The sequence below is a fragment of the Saccopteryx leptura genome, chromosome 1 (assembly GCF_036850995.1).
Source record: "Saccopteryx leptura isolate mSacLep1 chromosome 1, mSacLep1_pri_phased_curated, whole genome shotgun sequence".
Lineage (NCBI taxonomy): Eukaryota > Metazoa > Chordata > Mammalia > Chiroptera > Emballonuridae > Saccopteryx > Saccopteryx leptura.
Window position 1 is genome coordinate 44,690,911 of NC_089503.1, and position 15,153 is coordinate 44,706,063.

Consider the following 15,153-nt stretch of genomic DNA (forward strand, 5'->3'; position numbering starts at 1 on the left):
AGTTCCTGCCCTAAAACTTGAGGACTAGCCTGTTTTCACTTTCTGTGAATGTTCAGGTAGTGCTGTGATAAGATTGTGTGTCCAATGTACTTACTCTTGGGCCCTTAGAAGAAGGTGGGGAAAGATAAATTGAGGAGTCCTGAAGGACCCCCTCCCACTGGAGAGACAGTCTGGACAACATCTGCCCAAGGCAACATGTCTCCCCACACACAATGAGACCCTCCTGGCTGAGATGAGCAGGACAAGGAAATTGAAAAGAATTGTATTAACCTACGAATTTGGGGCTTTGAATTAAGGGTAAAAGGATTCTTTTCTTTTATTTCTTTTACTTTCTTTTCTCCAAGGGAACTTTAAAATGAGATCGGAGACTATATTAAATTTTTGGACATCTTTATATTTCTCATCTGGCAATTATGTTTGGATTATCTTTGTGCTGCCATTTAATCACATTGCAGCCTCTAATTACTTATTTTAGACAACATAGTTGCGCAAAATCTGACGGTGGGGAATAAAACAGGAAAGCAATTTTGAGCTTTAGTTACAAAGCCTCCTTAGAGTTAATTTAATGAACGTAATATTGTGAGTCACTTCCGAGCCTGCTGAGAGCAAAGTCGAAATTACCCACTGTGATTCCAAAAGGTTCTGCAAAGGAGTAGGAGTTGTTATTTGTGGGAAATGGCTTCACAAAGGTGGAAAAGGACTGCTCTGCAGGCAGCAGGCCTCCTCCTCCGGGGGGCTCAGCTACACCCCCGCCTCAGCATAGCCTAATGGGCAAAGCTAATAAGATAATGGGATGAGAACTGTGAACCACCAACGAGCAATACTTGACCCTCACCTCTCCTGTTCCCCTAGGTTGGGATTTCAGCAACACCGTCTCTGCTGGCTTCACTCCCTCCCCTCTATGTCACCATGCTGGGAGGGGAGGGAAGAGTGAGTGAGTTTTAGAAGGAGGAACTGAGTATGCTCGGCTTGGTGCCTCCCCCTCTTCTCTGACATAGTGTCCCTCTGGCTTGACCTTTGTCACAGGATATGTGTTTGTCCCTCAGGTGAGGCCTGGGGCTGTCCAGCTCTGTCTGGGCCAAGAAGGGGAAATTTAGCTATAAGATAAAGTTCTAACAAGCTCATTTAGCCGCAGAGAAGAAAAAAAAAAACATTCCCCAGTTAGTTTTATTAGCATAAAGCAGTTACTTTAAAAAGAAAAATGGATCGGTGGGATGAAGGGATGAGTGAGTATAACATCTATCCCCGGGAAGCTGAGTCAGGGATTCCATGGAGAGTCCCTCAGAAGTCATTTTCAAGTAAATTCGTTCCTGTAAGTCAAGTCCGCTCCCCTTGCCTCCCACGTGGCTAATCCTTTATTCCCAAACAGACGAGTTATCAGTACTCACAAATTTCCCATTAGTGACTCCTAACAGTTAAGCCTTAAAATTTAGCATGCCCACCAAATAGTTAAACTATCATAATAAACAATTAATTAGGTGATTATGAGTTCTTTTAGCAAAGCTTGCTATTGGTTTCTAGTGAAGAAGTCAGTTAACACATTCAGAAAAGTGCCACCAAATACTCATGTGTTGTCTCATTTAGTCCTCACAACGACCCTCTGTAGAAAAAAGGAAACTGAGGATCAGAGAAATTAAGTAATTTGCCCAAGTTTGCATGGCCAGGATTTGAATCCTGATATGCTTCCAAACTCCATGATCAGTTCACAACCCCACAATGCCCACATTTACAGAACTGCATGCTGCCAAGATGGAAGTCTAACCTCCATCTACTGCCAATCTCTTCCCAGACATGACTTGCCCATCTCGGTGATGGGGAGCTCCTAATGTGGCCCTTTCCATTATGGGCCACCCTATTGCTTCACAAACCCCTTTTTACATGGAATGTCTTGTAAATTCACTCCACTGGCCTGAGATCCTTCTGCCTTTTGGGCTCCAAAGCACAGAACTTGGAAGTAGCAGAGTGTCTGTCCTTAGAGTAGACATCCCTTTACTCCTCCACTTACTCCCTCATATACATTGGTCATCAGTACTACCTCATTCTTCCTGGAACCTCTGAGCACAATCATTGCCAATGACACATCCAGAGTCTGGAACTGGACATAACACTTCACGATAGACCAGGCCAGTGCAGAGCAGCACTAGACTATCACTGTCCTCATTGTAAGCACCGTTCTACCGTGTGTTGCTGGGGCTGAGGAAGGGTGTGAGAGAGTAGGAGGAGCACTGTTCTGCTGTTCAGGAGCCTACACGGCTTCTTGGTGCAACAAGAAGTGTTTCCCAAATTGCATTTTCTGAAACACTAGCTTCCCAGAATAAGTGAGTAAGTGCTTGCTTGCTTTTTTGTGTGTGTGAGAGAGAGACAGAGAGAGGGACAGACAGGGACAGACAGACAGGAAGGGAGAGAGATAAAAAAGCATCAATTTGTGGTTATGGCACCTTAGTTGTTCATTGATTGCTTTCTCGTATGTGCCTTGACTGGGGGCTCCAGCAGAGCGAGTGATCCTTTGCTCAAGCCAGTGACCTTTGGGCTCAAGCCAGCCACCATGAAGTCATATCTATGACCCCATGCTCAAGCTAGTGACACTGCACTTAAAGCCAGTGAGCCCGTACGCAAGCCATTGAGCCCACACTCAAGCCAGTGACCTCAGGGTTTTGAGCCTGGGTCTTCAGCATCCCAGGCCGATGCTCTAGCCACTGCTCTCAGAGAGAGCAGGCAATAAGTGCTTTTTAAGAATAAAAGTTTTATTCTTCTTTATGTAGGTTGGGATATACCTGCTTACTATTTATTCATTAGTAAATCTTTATTGAGTGCCTACTATGTGTTGCCAGGTACTATTCTAGTCACTAGATATATATCCAGGGAAAAAATATACTAAAATCCTTATAAATAGTCCAAAAGGCACAAGGAAGCTTTTTGCAGCCCGTGGAGAATTCTATGACCTACAGCATCAAAAACCACCCTACCCTTGCCCCTTAGTAAAAGAGCTAATGACTACTTCCATGTCCATCTGGCTTCTGTTGACAACCTAACATAACGCTTCCACTTCGGCCCTTTCCATTGCACCTGGTACTTCCAGATGAAGGAGCACCCAAAGAATAGCATAAGAAGCTGCGGTGGCACCTGTGCCCCCACTCAAAGATTCCTCCAGGCTCCCCTCCTGCCCACCACTAACTTAGAGATCCTCATTCATCACTCCCTTGATTTCTTAACCCATTTTGACCCCCATGTTCCACTGGGTCCCTCTGGGATGTAATGGTTCATTTTGGAACACTGACCCCAGCTTGAACCACCGCCGGTCCCTACATGTGATTGTCAGCATTGTCATCAGTTCTAAATGCCAGCCCCAGCACCCCTGCTCTGACCCTTCCTGCTCCTTGTCCCAGACTCTCAAGACGGGGACAGCGGCCTTTGCAGACCCTCCTGGGTTAGGAAGATGAGACTGCGTGGGGCCAGCAGCTCCGATTGTAGGTGAGCTGGGCCAGAAGGGCTCGGGCCCGTGCGAAACGAGCCAGACGCTGGAAGGAGAGGGAGCAGCGTCTGGCCTCGGCAGCAGAAAGGCCGTGTTTGGAGAAAAGCCGATATGGAGAGAGATTCATTATTGGTGGAAGGCTTTTATTTGGCGGTGGGAAAAGAATGGCAAATATGTAACACAATATTTCTGTAACTATAAATAACATGTAAATAAATACCTTTCCTAATGAAAACCTTATGGAATCTGCTTTTCTGGAAGGCTTTTGAAATAGGAAAAGGCAATAGAGAGAAATAACATGTACTTAACCTGTACTGTGCAGTAAGCAGTTCCCATATGTTGTTTGCTCGGTCTTCCCACTATCCTTCCGGGGGAGGCTGCACTCTATGAGGAGGGAAATGAGGCCCAGAGGTGGAGGAACTCAGCCGAGGTTCCATGGTGAACCACGGGTGGAAAGTAAATCTGTCAGGCTCCAGAACCCTCGCTCTTTCTGGAACCAAGCTTGAGCCTGCCTAGAGGCTGGGGCTGGACTAAATGATGTTTCTAGATTCTTCTCTATTGCCAGAATTCCCAGAATCAGTTTGTTTTCTTCAGGTGCTTTAAGTCTTTCAGGATGATTTGGGGAGGTAAGAGCAATTCTGTAAGTGCAACTAAAGGATGTCAGAATCTGCCACAGCTTTGCTGTGTGACCTTGGGTAAGTCTCATCTCTCCTCGGCTGCAGGAGAGGCAAGGTTGAGTGAACCTCTGGGAAATCTCTGCTCAACCTGACAATTCTGTCTTTCATGTGCTGGAGTTCACTTGGGTGGTCTAAGGAGTATGTCCCCCAAGAAAGGCTACTTCAGAGCTTCCCCCAGCCTGACCCAATCTCTCTGCCCACCCTGCCCCCCTCCACAGCCCAGCCTGCACTGACCTGTACCTCCCGGGTCAAGGCGAGCTCCAGCAGCTGGCCAAAGTGCTGGCCCAGTGTGCTCAAGGTCTCACTCACACAGGCCTTCATTGACTTCAGGACATGCTCATTCTCAACCTGGAGGCACCTGGGGGAAATCAAACATGCGGTGGGCCACTGGAAGGGGCGGGCGGTCAGCTCAGAGGGTGGCAGGGGCCTGATGTGGACCTGCCACAGGCCTGGTGGTGGTACATGTGACCTGGGGAGAACACATTGGTTTCTGGGGGTCAGAGATGAACATTACATAGATGGCTCATCGCTTGGCCTCCTAGTGTTCATTAAGCACTGGCCTGAGATGGGAGTTAAGAGTCCACATCACCAGGAAGGAAGGCCACCAGAAAGCTGCCAAATCCTACTGCTGGGCCTCTCCCCAGGAGAATCCGCCATTATTGCAGCCCGGGTCTAAGGATGGGGGGCAGGGGTCCCAGAGGAGGTCCTGGAGCACCAGCTTTGCAGGTGCTCACCCAAAGGTGTATGGAATGGTCATACAATGTGCAGAAAGGGGCCTTGACCATTTTCACCCCAGATAGGAAAACTTCTGGGGATCAGGCTCAAATATATCCCTCTGGCTTGAGAATGTTCCACACTGGAAGTCTAAAGACCTCATGGGGTCCTAGGGGGATGCCAAGTTCCAAATTTTTCTCCCAGGGTATGGGGGCTGGAAGGGGTGAGAAAGAGTGCCAACATATAAGTGGGTGTGTGTGCCCATGTGAGGTCGAGTGTGTGCATGTGTCTGAGTGTAAATGATGTATGTGTATGTGTGTGTGATACAGAGAAGAGGGTGTGAGCACATTTCTGTGATTGCATGAGTGTGTGTTTATGTAGTGGATGTGAGACAGTGAGTGTCTGTGAAATCCTTGTCTATGTGCATATGAGCATAAGGGTGTGAGTGTCTGCTTTCACCTTGTCTTGACTTTGGGGGTTGGGGGGATGTCCCAAAGCTGTGGGAAACCTATTCCTTGTCACCAACCCTTAAGAATCCTTTCTTCCCATGCCCAGGCCTCTCTCTTCTCTGCCTTTTAAGTTCTCCCTAAGGCCTGAAAATGGGGCAGAAAATCACAAGGGAGTCTTTCAATTTTGCTGATAAAACTCAGCAAAAGGACACTCTCAAACCACTCCCAGTCCCTTCCTCTCCCACCATCCCTCTGGACAAAGATGCCAGCCCCTTCCATTGCCTGAGGGCAGGTCAGCAGACCCTGTCCGGATTTACCTCTCTGTGACTGCTGAGAGCTCTGAGCATTTCTCCATTAGCAGCTTCTCAATCTGTAGAAAAGTAGATCAACTTGATTTAATTCAATAAGCATTGATTGAGGACCAACTGTTGGGCTGCGCCCTCTGGGAACTTAAAGACCAAGAATCAAATCCTCTGATTTGGGAAACAGGCACATAATTATAATACAGTGTGCTATGGCAAAAGAGATCATCATCAGTTGCTTGGGGAAGCTCTAAAATAGGAAACTGAACAATTAGTTATGCCTGGGAATCTGAGAAGCTCCAGAGAGGAAGAGCTTCCAAGTATGAATAGAAGTTGACTGTCTACAAAGTGAAACAAGGAAAGGATGAAGCACTAAGGTGAAAAGTAAATGTCAGAGAAAAGAGAAATAAGAAGGGGGTCGTTCAATGGTTCACTTTGGGCTTGGAGAAGATTCAAAGTCACGGGCTTTGGAATCAGAAAGGCTTAGGTGGAATCCACTTTCTGCACAAGTTATTTACGCTCTCTGAGTTTTTGTTACGTCATCTATAAGGTGAGGGCAATAATACTAGCTAATATTTTGAATCAACTGTTTTTACTGTTTTACACAGTATAACTCAGTCCTCACAACAGTTCTGTGAAATAAATATTAATATATTTATTAAAATCCTAGCACTGGGGCACAGAGAAATTAAGTAACTTGCCAACGTCACACAGCAGAGCTGACATTTGAACCCAGGCAGTCTGACATTAGAGTGCGTACATTTAACCATCGCACAACCTCTCATAGTGGTTATATCTGCTTCAGAGGCTGTGCAGGTTAAATGAGATGTGTGTAAAATGACCTAGTACAATTTCTAGCATAGAATACATACTCAGTGAAGGTCCTTACTGTCTTCCTTGCTTTCCTGGAAGAGAAAGGAGGTCCTTGGGGCAGGAAGAGTTCTGATATCACACAATTTAGACTCATTCTTCTAGAAGGCATGCCCACCCACTCCCAACCCAGAGCAACTGACCTGGCCCATCTCCTGTGAGGAGCTCCTGCTGACAGCACTGTACTCGCTGACCATGGAGCGGGCATGGCAGGTCAGACGCACGCTCATGCTGTGGACGCGTGCCCAGCGGTCCTGGGCCAGCTTCTGCCCGATCCTGCGCAGCTCGGTGCTGATGACCCAGCCCCGCTTGAGCAGCAGCTGCAGGGGGTCCCCAGGGCCAGGGCCGCCAGCCAGGATGAGGTCACCTTGTGTATCCTCCTCCAGGCTGATGGGCTTCGCCTGTAGGACACACATGCACTCACACTCGGTCATGAGCTTCAGGTCCTCCATCCAGCGCTGGACCGAGTCCACCTGCATCAGGTGCAGCCTGCAGCCGGGGAACAGCACCATGAGAGCTGTCAACACTCCACACTTCCCAAAGGTTTGAACTCCAAGCCTCCTGATGTTTACTGAACACCTATGTATGTGCTCATCACTGTTTCTTGTGTTCACTTACCTTAATCCTTTTATTTCTCATTATATCCACCTTACAGATAATAAGATGGAGGCCTAGAAGTTGTGGGGGCCAATGACCAGACTAACAGCAGGTAATAAGTCTGCAGAGTAGTACATGATCTTTGCAACAAAGGAAACTGGAAATAGTGTAAATATCAAATATTAGTTATGTTAAGTAAGCTATGGTCCAGCTTCTTGGTTATATCATGTGCACTTGTTTAAAATAATCCTTTCCAAAAGTTTAGAGCAAAGAAAAAAGGTGTGTACTAATAAAATGGGGAAAATAGTATGCAAGACTGTAAACACAATTGTAATTATGTTAAAAAGCTATGTCTGGCCTGACGGATGGCGGCACAATGGATAGAACATCGACCTGGGATGGTGAGGTCCCTGGTTGGAAACCCCAGGGTCTCCAGCTTGAGTTCAGGCTCATTCAGATTGAGTTCACGTTCGCCAGCTTGGGAGTAGGATTGCCAGCTTGAGCACAAGATCATTAACATGATCCCATGGTCTCTGGCTTGAGCCCAAGATCACTGGCTTGAGCAAGGGGTCACTGGCTCAGCTGGAGCCCCCTAGTCAAGGCACATAAGAGAAGCAATCAATGAGCAACTAAAGTGCCTCAACTACAGATTGATGCTTCTCATCTCTCTCCTCCCTCACCCTTTCCCTTCCTGTCTCTCTCTCTCTTTCCCTCTTTCTCTCTCAAATTAATAATAATTTTTTTTTTTTAAAAGCTATGCCTAGAAAAAATACTTAAAGGGAAGATTAAAATGCTAGTGGTTCTTCATGAGTGGTGAAACTGAGACTTTTTAATTTTTTCAACTTTTCCTTAATTTCTAAATTTTCCATCGTAAGCATGCATATTACTTTTTTAATGAAACAAAATTAACTCTTTTTTAGTACAGTAACATGAGACCGTAGATTAAATCCCAAGATCTCTATTGAATATAATTCACTCTGAAATTCACTTAGTCAGATAAAGTTCAGTAATAACATCATTAATGAAGTATTGAACATTTGTTGAGGGCCTCCCATTTAATATCAGATAAATGTCAGGCGCTGCGGGAAAAGGGAGACGAACATGCCAAGCCTCCACTCTCTTGGAGCTTTTGATCTGCCTGAAGAATCAAGACAAAGTAGTGAGAAATGTTAAAATGAAAGATGTCAGTATCATTTGAAGATTACAACAAAAGATGTGCACAGTTCATCAGTCAGGCTGGGCTCGAGCCCCTGGGTCTTTGGCTCACAGCAATCCTCTAGTATTTCTGTTGCTAACCTGGCTGGCCTCAAGCCATTCTCCAGCTGCCATCCTCTTACACTCATTCCAAAAATATGTATTTGGTGCCTACTATGTGCCAAGTACTGTTCTAAGACTGGGGCTATAACAGCAAACAGGTAGATAAAAATGACTTCCCTTGTGAAGGTTACATTCAAGTGCGATGGCAGTGAACTCTCAAAGTCGTTTGCAGAATGAAGAAACAATGCATGTAGTATGTTGGAGGTGGTAAGTCCTATGAAGGATGAGAGAAAGGAAAGAAGGAGAGAGAGTGCTGGGAGTGGGCGGGACAGTAGGCATGGCTATTTAAAATAAGTGGATCAGGCCCTGGCCCCTTGGCTCAGCGGTAGAGCGTCAGCCTGGCGTGCGGGGGACCCAGGTTCGATTCCCGGCCAGGGCACATAGGAGAAGCGCCCATTTGCTTCTCCACCCACCCCCCTTCCTCTCTGTCTCTCTCTTCCCCTCCCGCAGCCAAGGCTCCATTGGAGCAAAGATGGCCCGGGCGCTGGGGATGGCTCCTTGGCCTCTGCCCCAGGCGCTAGAGTGGCTCTGGTTGCAGCAGAGCGACACCCCGGAGGGGCAGAGCATCGCCCCCTGGTGGGCAGAGCGTCGCCCCTGGTGAGTGTGCCGGGTGGATCCCAGTCGGGCGCATGCGGGAGTCTGTCTGACTGTCTCTCCCCGTTTCCAGCTTCAGAAAAATACAAAAAAATAAAAATAAAAAATAAATAAAATAAGTGGATCAGAGAAGGCTCACTGAAAAAGGGACATCTGGGCCAAGACTTGGAGGACATGAGGGAGTGAGCTACATAAATACCTGGGGGCCGATCTCTTCAGGGAGAGGGAACATCAAGTGCAAAGGCGCTGGTGCACACGTGTCCTGGAGATGGGCGAGGAACGGCAAGGGTGCCAGAGTCACCAGGCAGAGAGCGGGATGGAGGACAGGAGGTGAGGGAGGCGGAAGGTGGGCGGGGAAGAGGCAGCTGCTGTAAGGCTGCGGAGGACCAGGTGAGGGTGTGTTTTTTTATTCTGAGTCCAGACAGCGCACAGAGGGCACTGATGAGGCCAGCTAAGTGAGGCAAATGTATCAGACTGAGCTAAAATTATAAAGGCATACTCCAGTAATCACGGTTAAAATGATGCCTTCATATTTACTGTTATTTATTGAGAATGAGCAGGACTTTCTGAATGATATAACTGTTTGACTGTTTGGCTTTTAAATGTAATTTTTAACCAGAAAGCTTATAATGCTTAACCAGGGAAATTGTACACATGGTTTCTATAGCAAATTGCCTTTCAAATTGTTAAAAGCAAAAACTCACCAATGACCTTTCTTTCTCACTCTCCCTTCCTAAAAATAGCTACTTCATTTTATAAATCTATATATATATAATGAGAGAGAGAGAGTTACCTGAAATCACAGTGCCCTGGTGCCCAGTCTATCTTTATGAATTCATATATAATTTTACATAAGTGGGAACATATAGTATATATTGTCATTCCCTGTGTGCCCACCACCGCTCTCCCCTGCATAACTCGAAACTCCTGAGGCTCAGATCGAGGACTTCCGAGATCGGGCCCCAGCCTCCCTTCCCACCCCTCTCCTTTCCCCTCTTCCCCAACTCTTAGCACTCCGGCCAGAAACACACGCTACACTGCAGGCACTCTCCTCTCCCCTATTTCCCAACAACACCGCTCTCCTTTACAAAGCCCGGTGGCCTTGCACAGGCGGTTCTTCTCTCCAATAGAATCCCCTTTCCTTCTTCTCTTCCTGGCAAGCTCCTACTCATTCTGCAAAACCCCATTCTAACGTTACTTTCTTTGAAAAGCCTGCCAGAGCTCCCCAGGGCCCCCATACCTCTTCATATATCCTCCAGTGGAGCACTAGTAACACGCTATTGTAATCAGTGTGTTTGTATGAAACTCTCCAGGTCCTGTGAGGAACAATCCCTCATATCTCGTTTCTTGCCAGCGCCTGATGTACACTAGCTACTCAGTAAATGTATGCCAGTGAATAGGTGGCAGAGTGGAAGGCATTTAATGCTGCAGAAGACTCGCTATGCCTCCACCGCTCAGGTTACCCAGAGAGCACCTACCCAAGTCCACGGGATTGGAAAGGGGATCTAGAAAATGGAAAAACAAATATGATCATCGTGTTCTAGAGATAGAGGACTGGGAGACAAACCGATCTAGGGGTTTTCAAAGGCAACAGATAAACTCGTCACTCACACACTGACTCATTCACGGCATAAACACTTTGCAGTGGGCATCTGTTCTGGCTTCCCAGCATCCTTCCTCCTCCTTCTGTCAACAGCAAAGACAAGCTCCATTTAGCTTCCTCCTGGGGTGGCAACCTGAGCTTCATCTTTTGCGTTCTCCTTGTAAAAGGTTTCTCCTTTCAAATATAGAAATGGCCCTGCAGGGGTCGTGTCTGTGCTGTGAAAATGTCCCCAGCCGTAGCTGCTGGTTGATCCATGGGTGGGCTCCTGAGCCGAGCTGCACTCGTCCTACCCCCTCTCCTCAAACTGTGAAACTGAAAATTTAGAAATACAGAGACTGGAGTTGTTCAACACAGGTCACATTCGTGACAGCAACTTCAATTAGGGACTAAAGAATAAATCCGAGAGTTCATTTCTATTGTTTGTAATAAGGAGAACTTTTTCTAAAACCCAAGTAGACAAATAACTGAGAGGAGTTGAGTCCATGCTGCACCTTTGAGAAAGGCTTTCTGGAAAGTCAAAGGAGGGAGCTGTCCCTACAAGTGGGAAGACAGGGTGAGGTGCTTGGAGGAGGTGGCTGGAGAGCTGAGTAGGGTTTGGACACATGGAGACAGTGGGAGGGTATTCCAGGTTGGGGCAGACAACGGGACAGTGAGTAGGTCAGTTGGGCTGAGTTATAAATTCTGGAAAAGAGGGAGCAGTGAGAGGAAAAGCGGGAGAGGTGACCCAGGACCCTAATCTTAAGAAGCACTGAGTGCCAGAGTCAGGTTCCGAGACGCTGTTGAAGGGGAACAGGGAAGGGCAGCAGAGGTGGGAACTGGTGGGGCTGATTGACTGCTAAGTCACAGCCCTGCACACAGAGGAAACCCACGGTGCCCAGGGCGGCCTGTGAGCACGTCTCCCCAGGGAGGAGCTCTGAGGCCCTTGGGCAGGAGACGTTTGCTCCCCCTTCCTTCTAGCCTGGGTGAGACAGGGCCATGGAAGAGCCGAGCAGCGGAGAAAAGGGAGGCACAGCCACCAGAGGCCTGACTAGATCCCAAAGTCACATTTTGTCATCTCCTCCCCTCCCAACTTGACACGGAGGCATACTTGGTTCTGCTCTGGAAGATCTTTCAAAATTAGAAAGAAAGTGCGATTTCAGATGCCTTGCTAATGAAAGTCCTCATTGATTTATTGCTTTGCTGCAAAGGCAAATGTGGTGACAGAAGCATTCATTTCTCCGGTATCCATGGATTTGTCCCTGTGCGTGTCTGTCCGCGGATACGATTTCATCTGGGTGTCTGTCTGTATTATCTGTATGCCTGAATCTAGGTGGCTGGGTGTTAGTCTGTGTTTCTCCACCTGTGCAAATACTCAGAGGAGTGTGTGTTTACAGGTTTTGCATCAGATAAACTCAATTAAGAATAGATAGAAAGGGGCTTGAGCCTGGGTTGGACATAGTGACTCAATTCCAAAAAAAAAAAAAAAGTTTAAAGAGTAAAGGGAAAAGTTAACTTTTCAGTGGAGAAAGCTGGCAAACACCCCCTTACCCACGTGATCAAAGTGAACCTCCCCACCCAATAAGCCAGGGGTCCCCAAACTATGGCCTGCGGGCCACATGCGGCCCCCTGAGGCCATTTATCCAGCCCCCGCCACACTCCCGGAAGGGGCACCTCTTTCACTGGTGGTCAGTGAGAGGAGCACATTGACCAAAAGCAGGCCCATAGTTCCCATTGAAATACTGGTCAGTTTGTTGATTTAAATTTACTTGTCCTTCATTTTAAATATTGTATTTGTTCCCGTTTTGTTTTTTTACTTTAAAATAAGATATGTGCAGTGTGCATAGGGATTTGTTCATAGTTTTTTCTTATAGTCCGGCCCTCCAACGGTCTGAGGGACAGTGAACTGGCCCCCTGTGTAAAAAGTTTGGGGACCCCTGCAATAAGCCATGCTGATAGCTGGTACCCCTGCTGTGACATGTGAGAAGGGCACTTCACTTCTGTGGCATTCTTCCCCAAAATACATAACCTCAGTCTCATCTTGGGAGAGACATCAGTGACTCAAACTGAGGAACAGTCTATAAAATACCTGACCACGACTCAAGGTCACCAGGGTCATTACAAAACAAAGGAAAAATGAGACGCTGTCACAGACCAGCATCGCAGACTGACTGTAACAGGATATCGGGGATGGAATCCTGAAAGAGAAAAGGACATTCATGACACAACTTGGGGAATTGGAAGTCTGACATTTAGTTAATGATCACGAACCAGTGCCTGTTCCTTCGTCATGATCAAGGTGCCTTGCTTGTGTGAGACATCAACAATCAGGGAAGTTGGCGTGGGATGTAGAGGGAACACTGTGCTACCTTCTGTAAATCGAAAACTACTTGTTAAAATCTCTTTTTAAGTTTCTTTAAAAAAACAAATACAGGGTTCAGGGAAGGAGATGGTGTCTAGACGATGGCCCTAAGGAGTTTCTATCCCACTCCCCAAGAAAGAATTTCACTCAGCTTGCTCCTTCCCAGCCGAGCACAGGCTGAGACGGGCTGTCTCCTGGGCTCTGTGTCACAGGCCCCAGGGAAGACCTACAGGAAACCAAGCGCCAGTGGCTGGGTAGGTGGACCGGGCTATGGACTATGGAGCCAGGGGGCTCTCATAGAACCTGAAAGTAGAAGAAAAGAGGGTCCCTCAGGTAGGCTAGGGGGCGGAAGTTGTTCTCCGGGGGGAAGAAACGTGGCAAGCCTAGGTGGGTTTGTCTTCCAGTCTCCCCCCCACCACCCCCGCCCGTTATCTACCCCAGAGCCTGCCACAGGCTGAATCCCAGGTAAGCCTCTTGGACCTGTGCCTTCTGGGGTTGGCGACCTCAGGGACGCCTCCCTCGGGTAAAGTCAGGCCTTCCCCTGCTCCCTCCTTAGCTGCCTGGACAGGCCTTGCACCAGAGCTTCCTGGGGACGGAACAGCCCACTGTGCAAGGGCCTCAGCATCCAGGAGCTTCCGCAGGCCAGGGCTGCCCATCCGCGTTTGGGGGCGGAAAGGCTTGGCTCTGCTATCCGTAATCGATGCGACGGAAGGCCGCCGGCCGCTGCTCCTATTTAGTTTTTCCTGTTTCTAAAATTTTTATTGAAATAACATATGTACATAAAAGTGAACAAATCATAATATCAAGTTGCAGCCACAATGAACTTTTATGAGGTCAACCTAGCCTTGTATCCAGGAGCCAGACAAAGAAACGGGATGTGCCAGCTTCCCGAGAGTCCCCTGCGCCCACTTCTGGTCACTCCCCAGCCAGAGCAACCAGCACTCTGACTTCGGACAACATACATTAGTCCTTTGAGTAAGTTTCTTAACCTCTCTGAGCCTCGATTCCTCCATCTGTAAAACAGAGATAATAATAGAACTTTCCACACCGAGTTGATGGGAGAATTAAATTAAATGGTGACTGTGAAGGCCCAGGACATTGCCTGGCACAAAGGAGTGCTCAAAATGTTAGTTCTCTCCGCTGCGCTCCCGCGTGCAGTACTCTGGCACCTGTAATAATAACAGAAACAGTGGCTAGCGTTTATTCAGCACTTACCATGTATTGCGCACTGTGCTAGGTGCTGAGCATGAATCATTTGACTTACTTCTCAGGACAGTTGCCTGAGTTCAACGCCACCGTTACCCTCATTTTTGCAGATGAAGAAGCTCGGGCACAGGGCGGTGACATCACCTGGCAGAAAGTGGGCACTGAGATAGAAAGCCCGGTCTTTCTGACTGGAGTCCGCTCTTCAGCTCTATGATTTACTGCTTCTCGCTCTGCTCATCCGTCAAAAAGAAAAAGAAAGAAAAGAAAAAGAAAGAGGAGCAGATAGCAAGATGAGGCCACCTTAGCACAGGGCGATGGGGAAGACCATTTGCAAGCCAGAATTTCAGGGCAGTGTATGAGCTATAGGAAGAGGAAGGGAAGCTGAGAGCCCCCGGCTCTTCCTAAAAGTCTGGCATGGCGGGCAGGCCAGAGCCCGGGGCACCAGAGATGTCAGAACTGCTCTCAGGCCACACCCACTTCCAGCTGTTGAGTGGCAGGAGCCGCTGCCAGGGTGACAACCTCAGAAAAGGACGGACAGTGGGCACCTGCGGGGAAAGAAGAATCTGGTTTTCTTTAAGAATGAGCTAAAACTAACTTCTGTTTCAGAGCTTGTTTAAACAGATACCTCCTCCTCCCCAAGTAGCAACCAAACACATGGAGAAGAATAACCTGGCCCGATGGATGGATTGGTTAGAGCAGGGGTCCCCAAACTTTATACACAGGGGGCCAGTTCACTGTCCCTCAGACTGTTGAAGGGCCGGACTATAAAAAAAACTATGAACAAATCCCTATGCACACTGCACATATCTTATTTTAAAGTAAAAAAACAAAACGGGAACAAATACAATATTTAAAATAAAGAACAAGTAAATTGAAATCAACAAACTGACCAGTATTTCAATGGGAACTATGCTCCTCTCACTGACCACCAATGAAAGAGGTGCCCCTTCCGGAAGTGGGGCAGGGCCGGATAAATGGCCTCAGGGGGCCGCATGCGGCCCACGGGCCGTAGTT

General features: G+C 47.7%; 1 protein-coding gene across 1 annotated transcript in view; it reads right to left on the minus strand.

Annotated features, from left to right (window-relative positions):
- Window positions 1-15,153, minus strand: part of INSC (INSC spindle orientation adaptor protein) — a 134,330-nt gene that overhangs the window by 65,870 nt on the left and 53,307 nt on the right. The window contains exons 3-5 of the mRNA XM_066360562.1: window positions 6,628-6,973; window positions 5,630-5,682; window positions 4,384-4,507 (exon numbers count right to left, since the gene is read on the minus strand). Coding sequence (XP_066216659.1) covers window positions 4,384-4,507; window positions 5,630-5,682; window positions 6,628-6,973 — 523 coding nt within the window. The remainder of the gene's footprint in view (window positions 1-4,383; window positions 4,508-5,629; window positions 5,683-6,627; window positions 6,974-15,153) is intronic.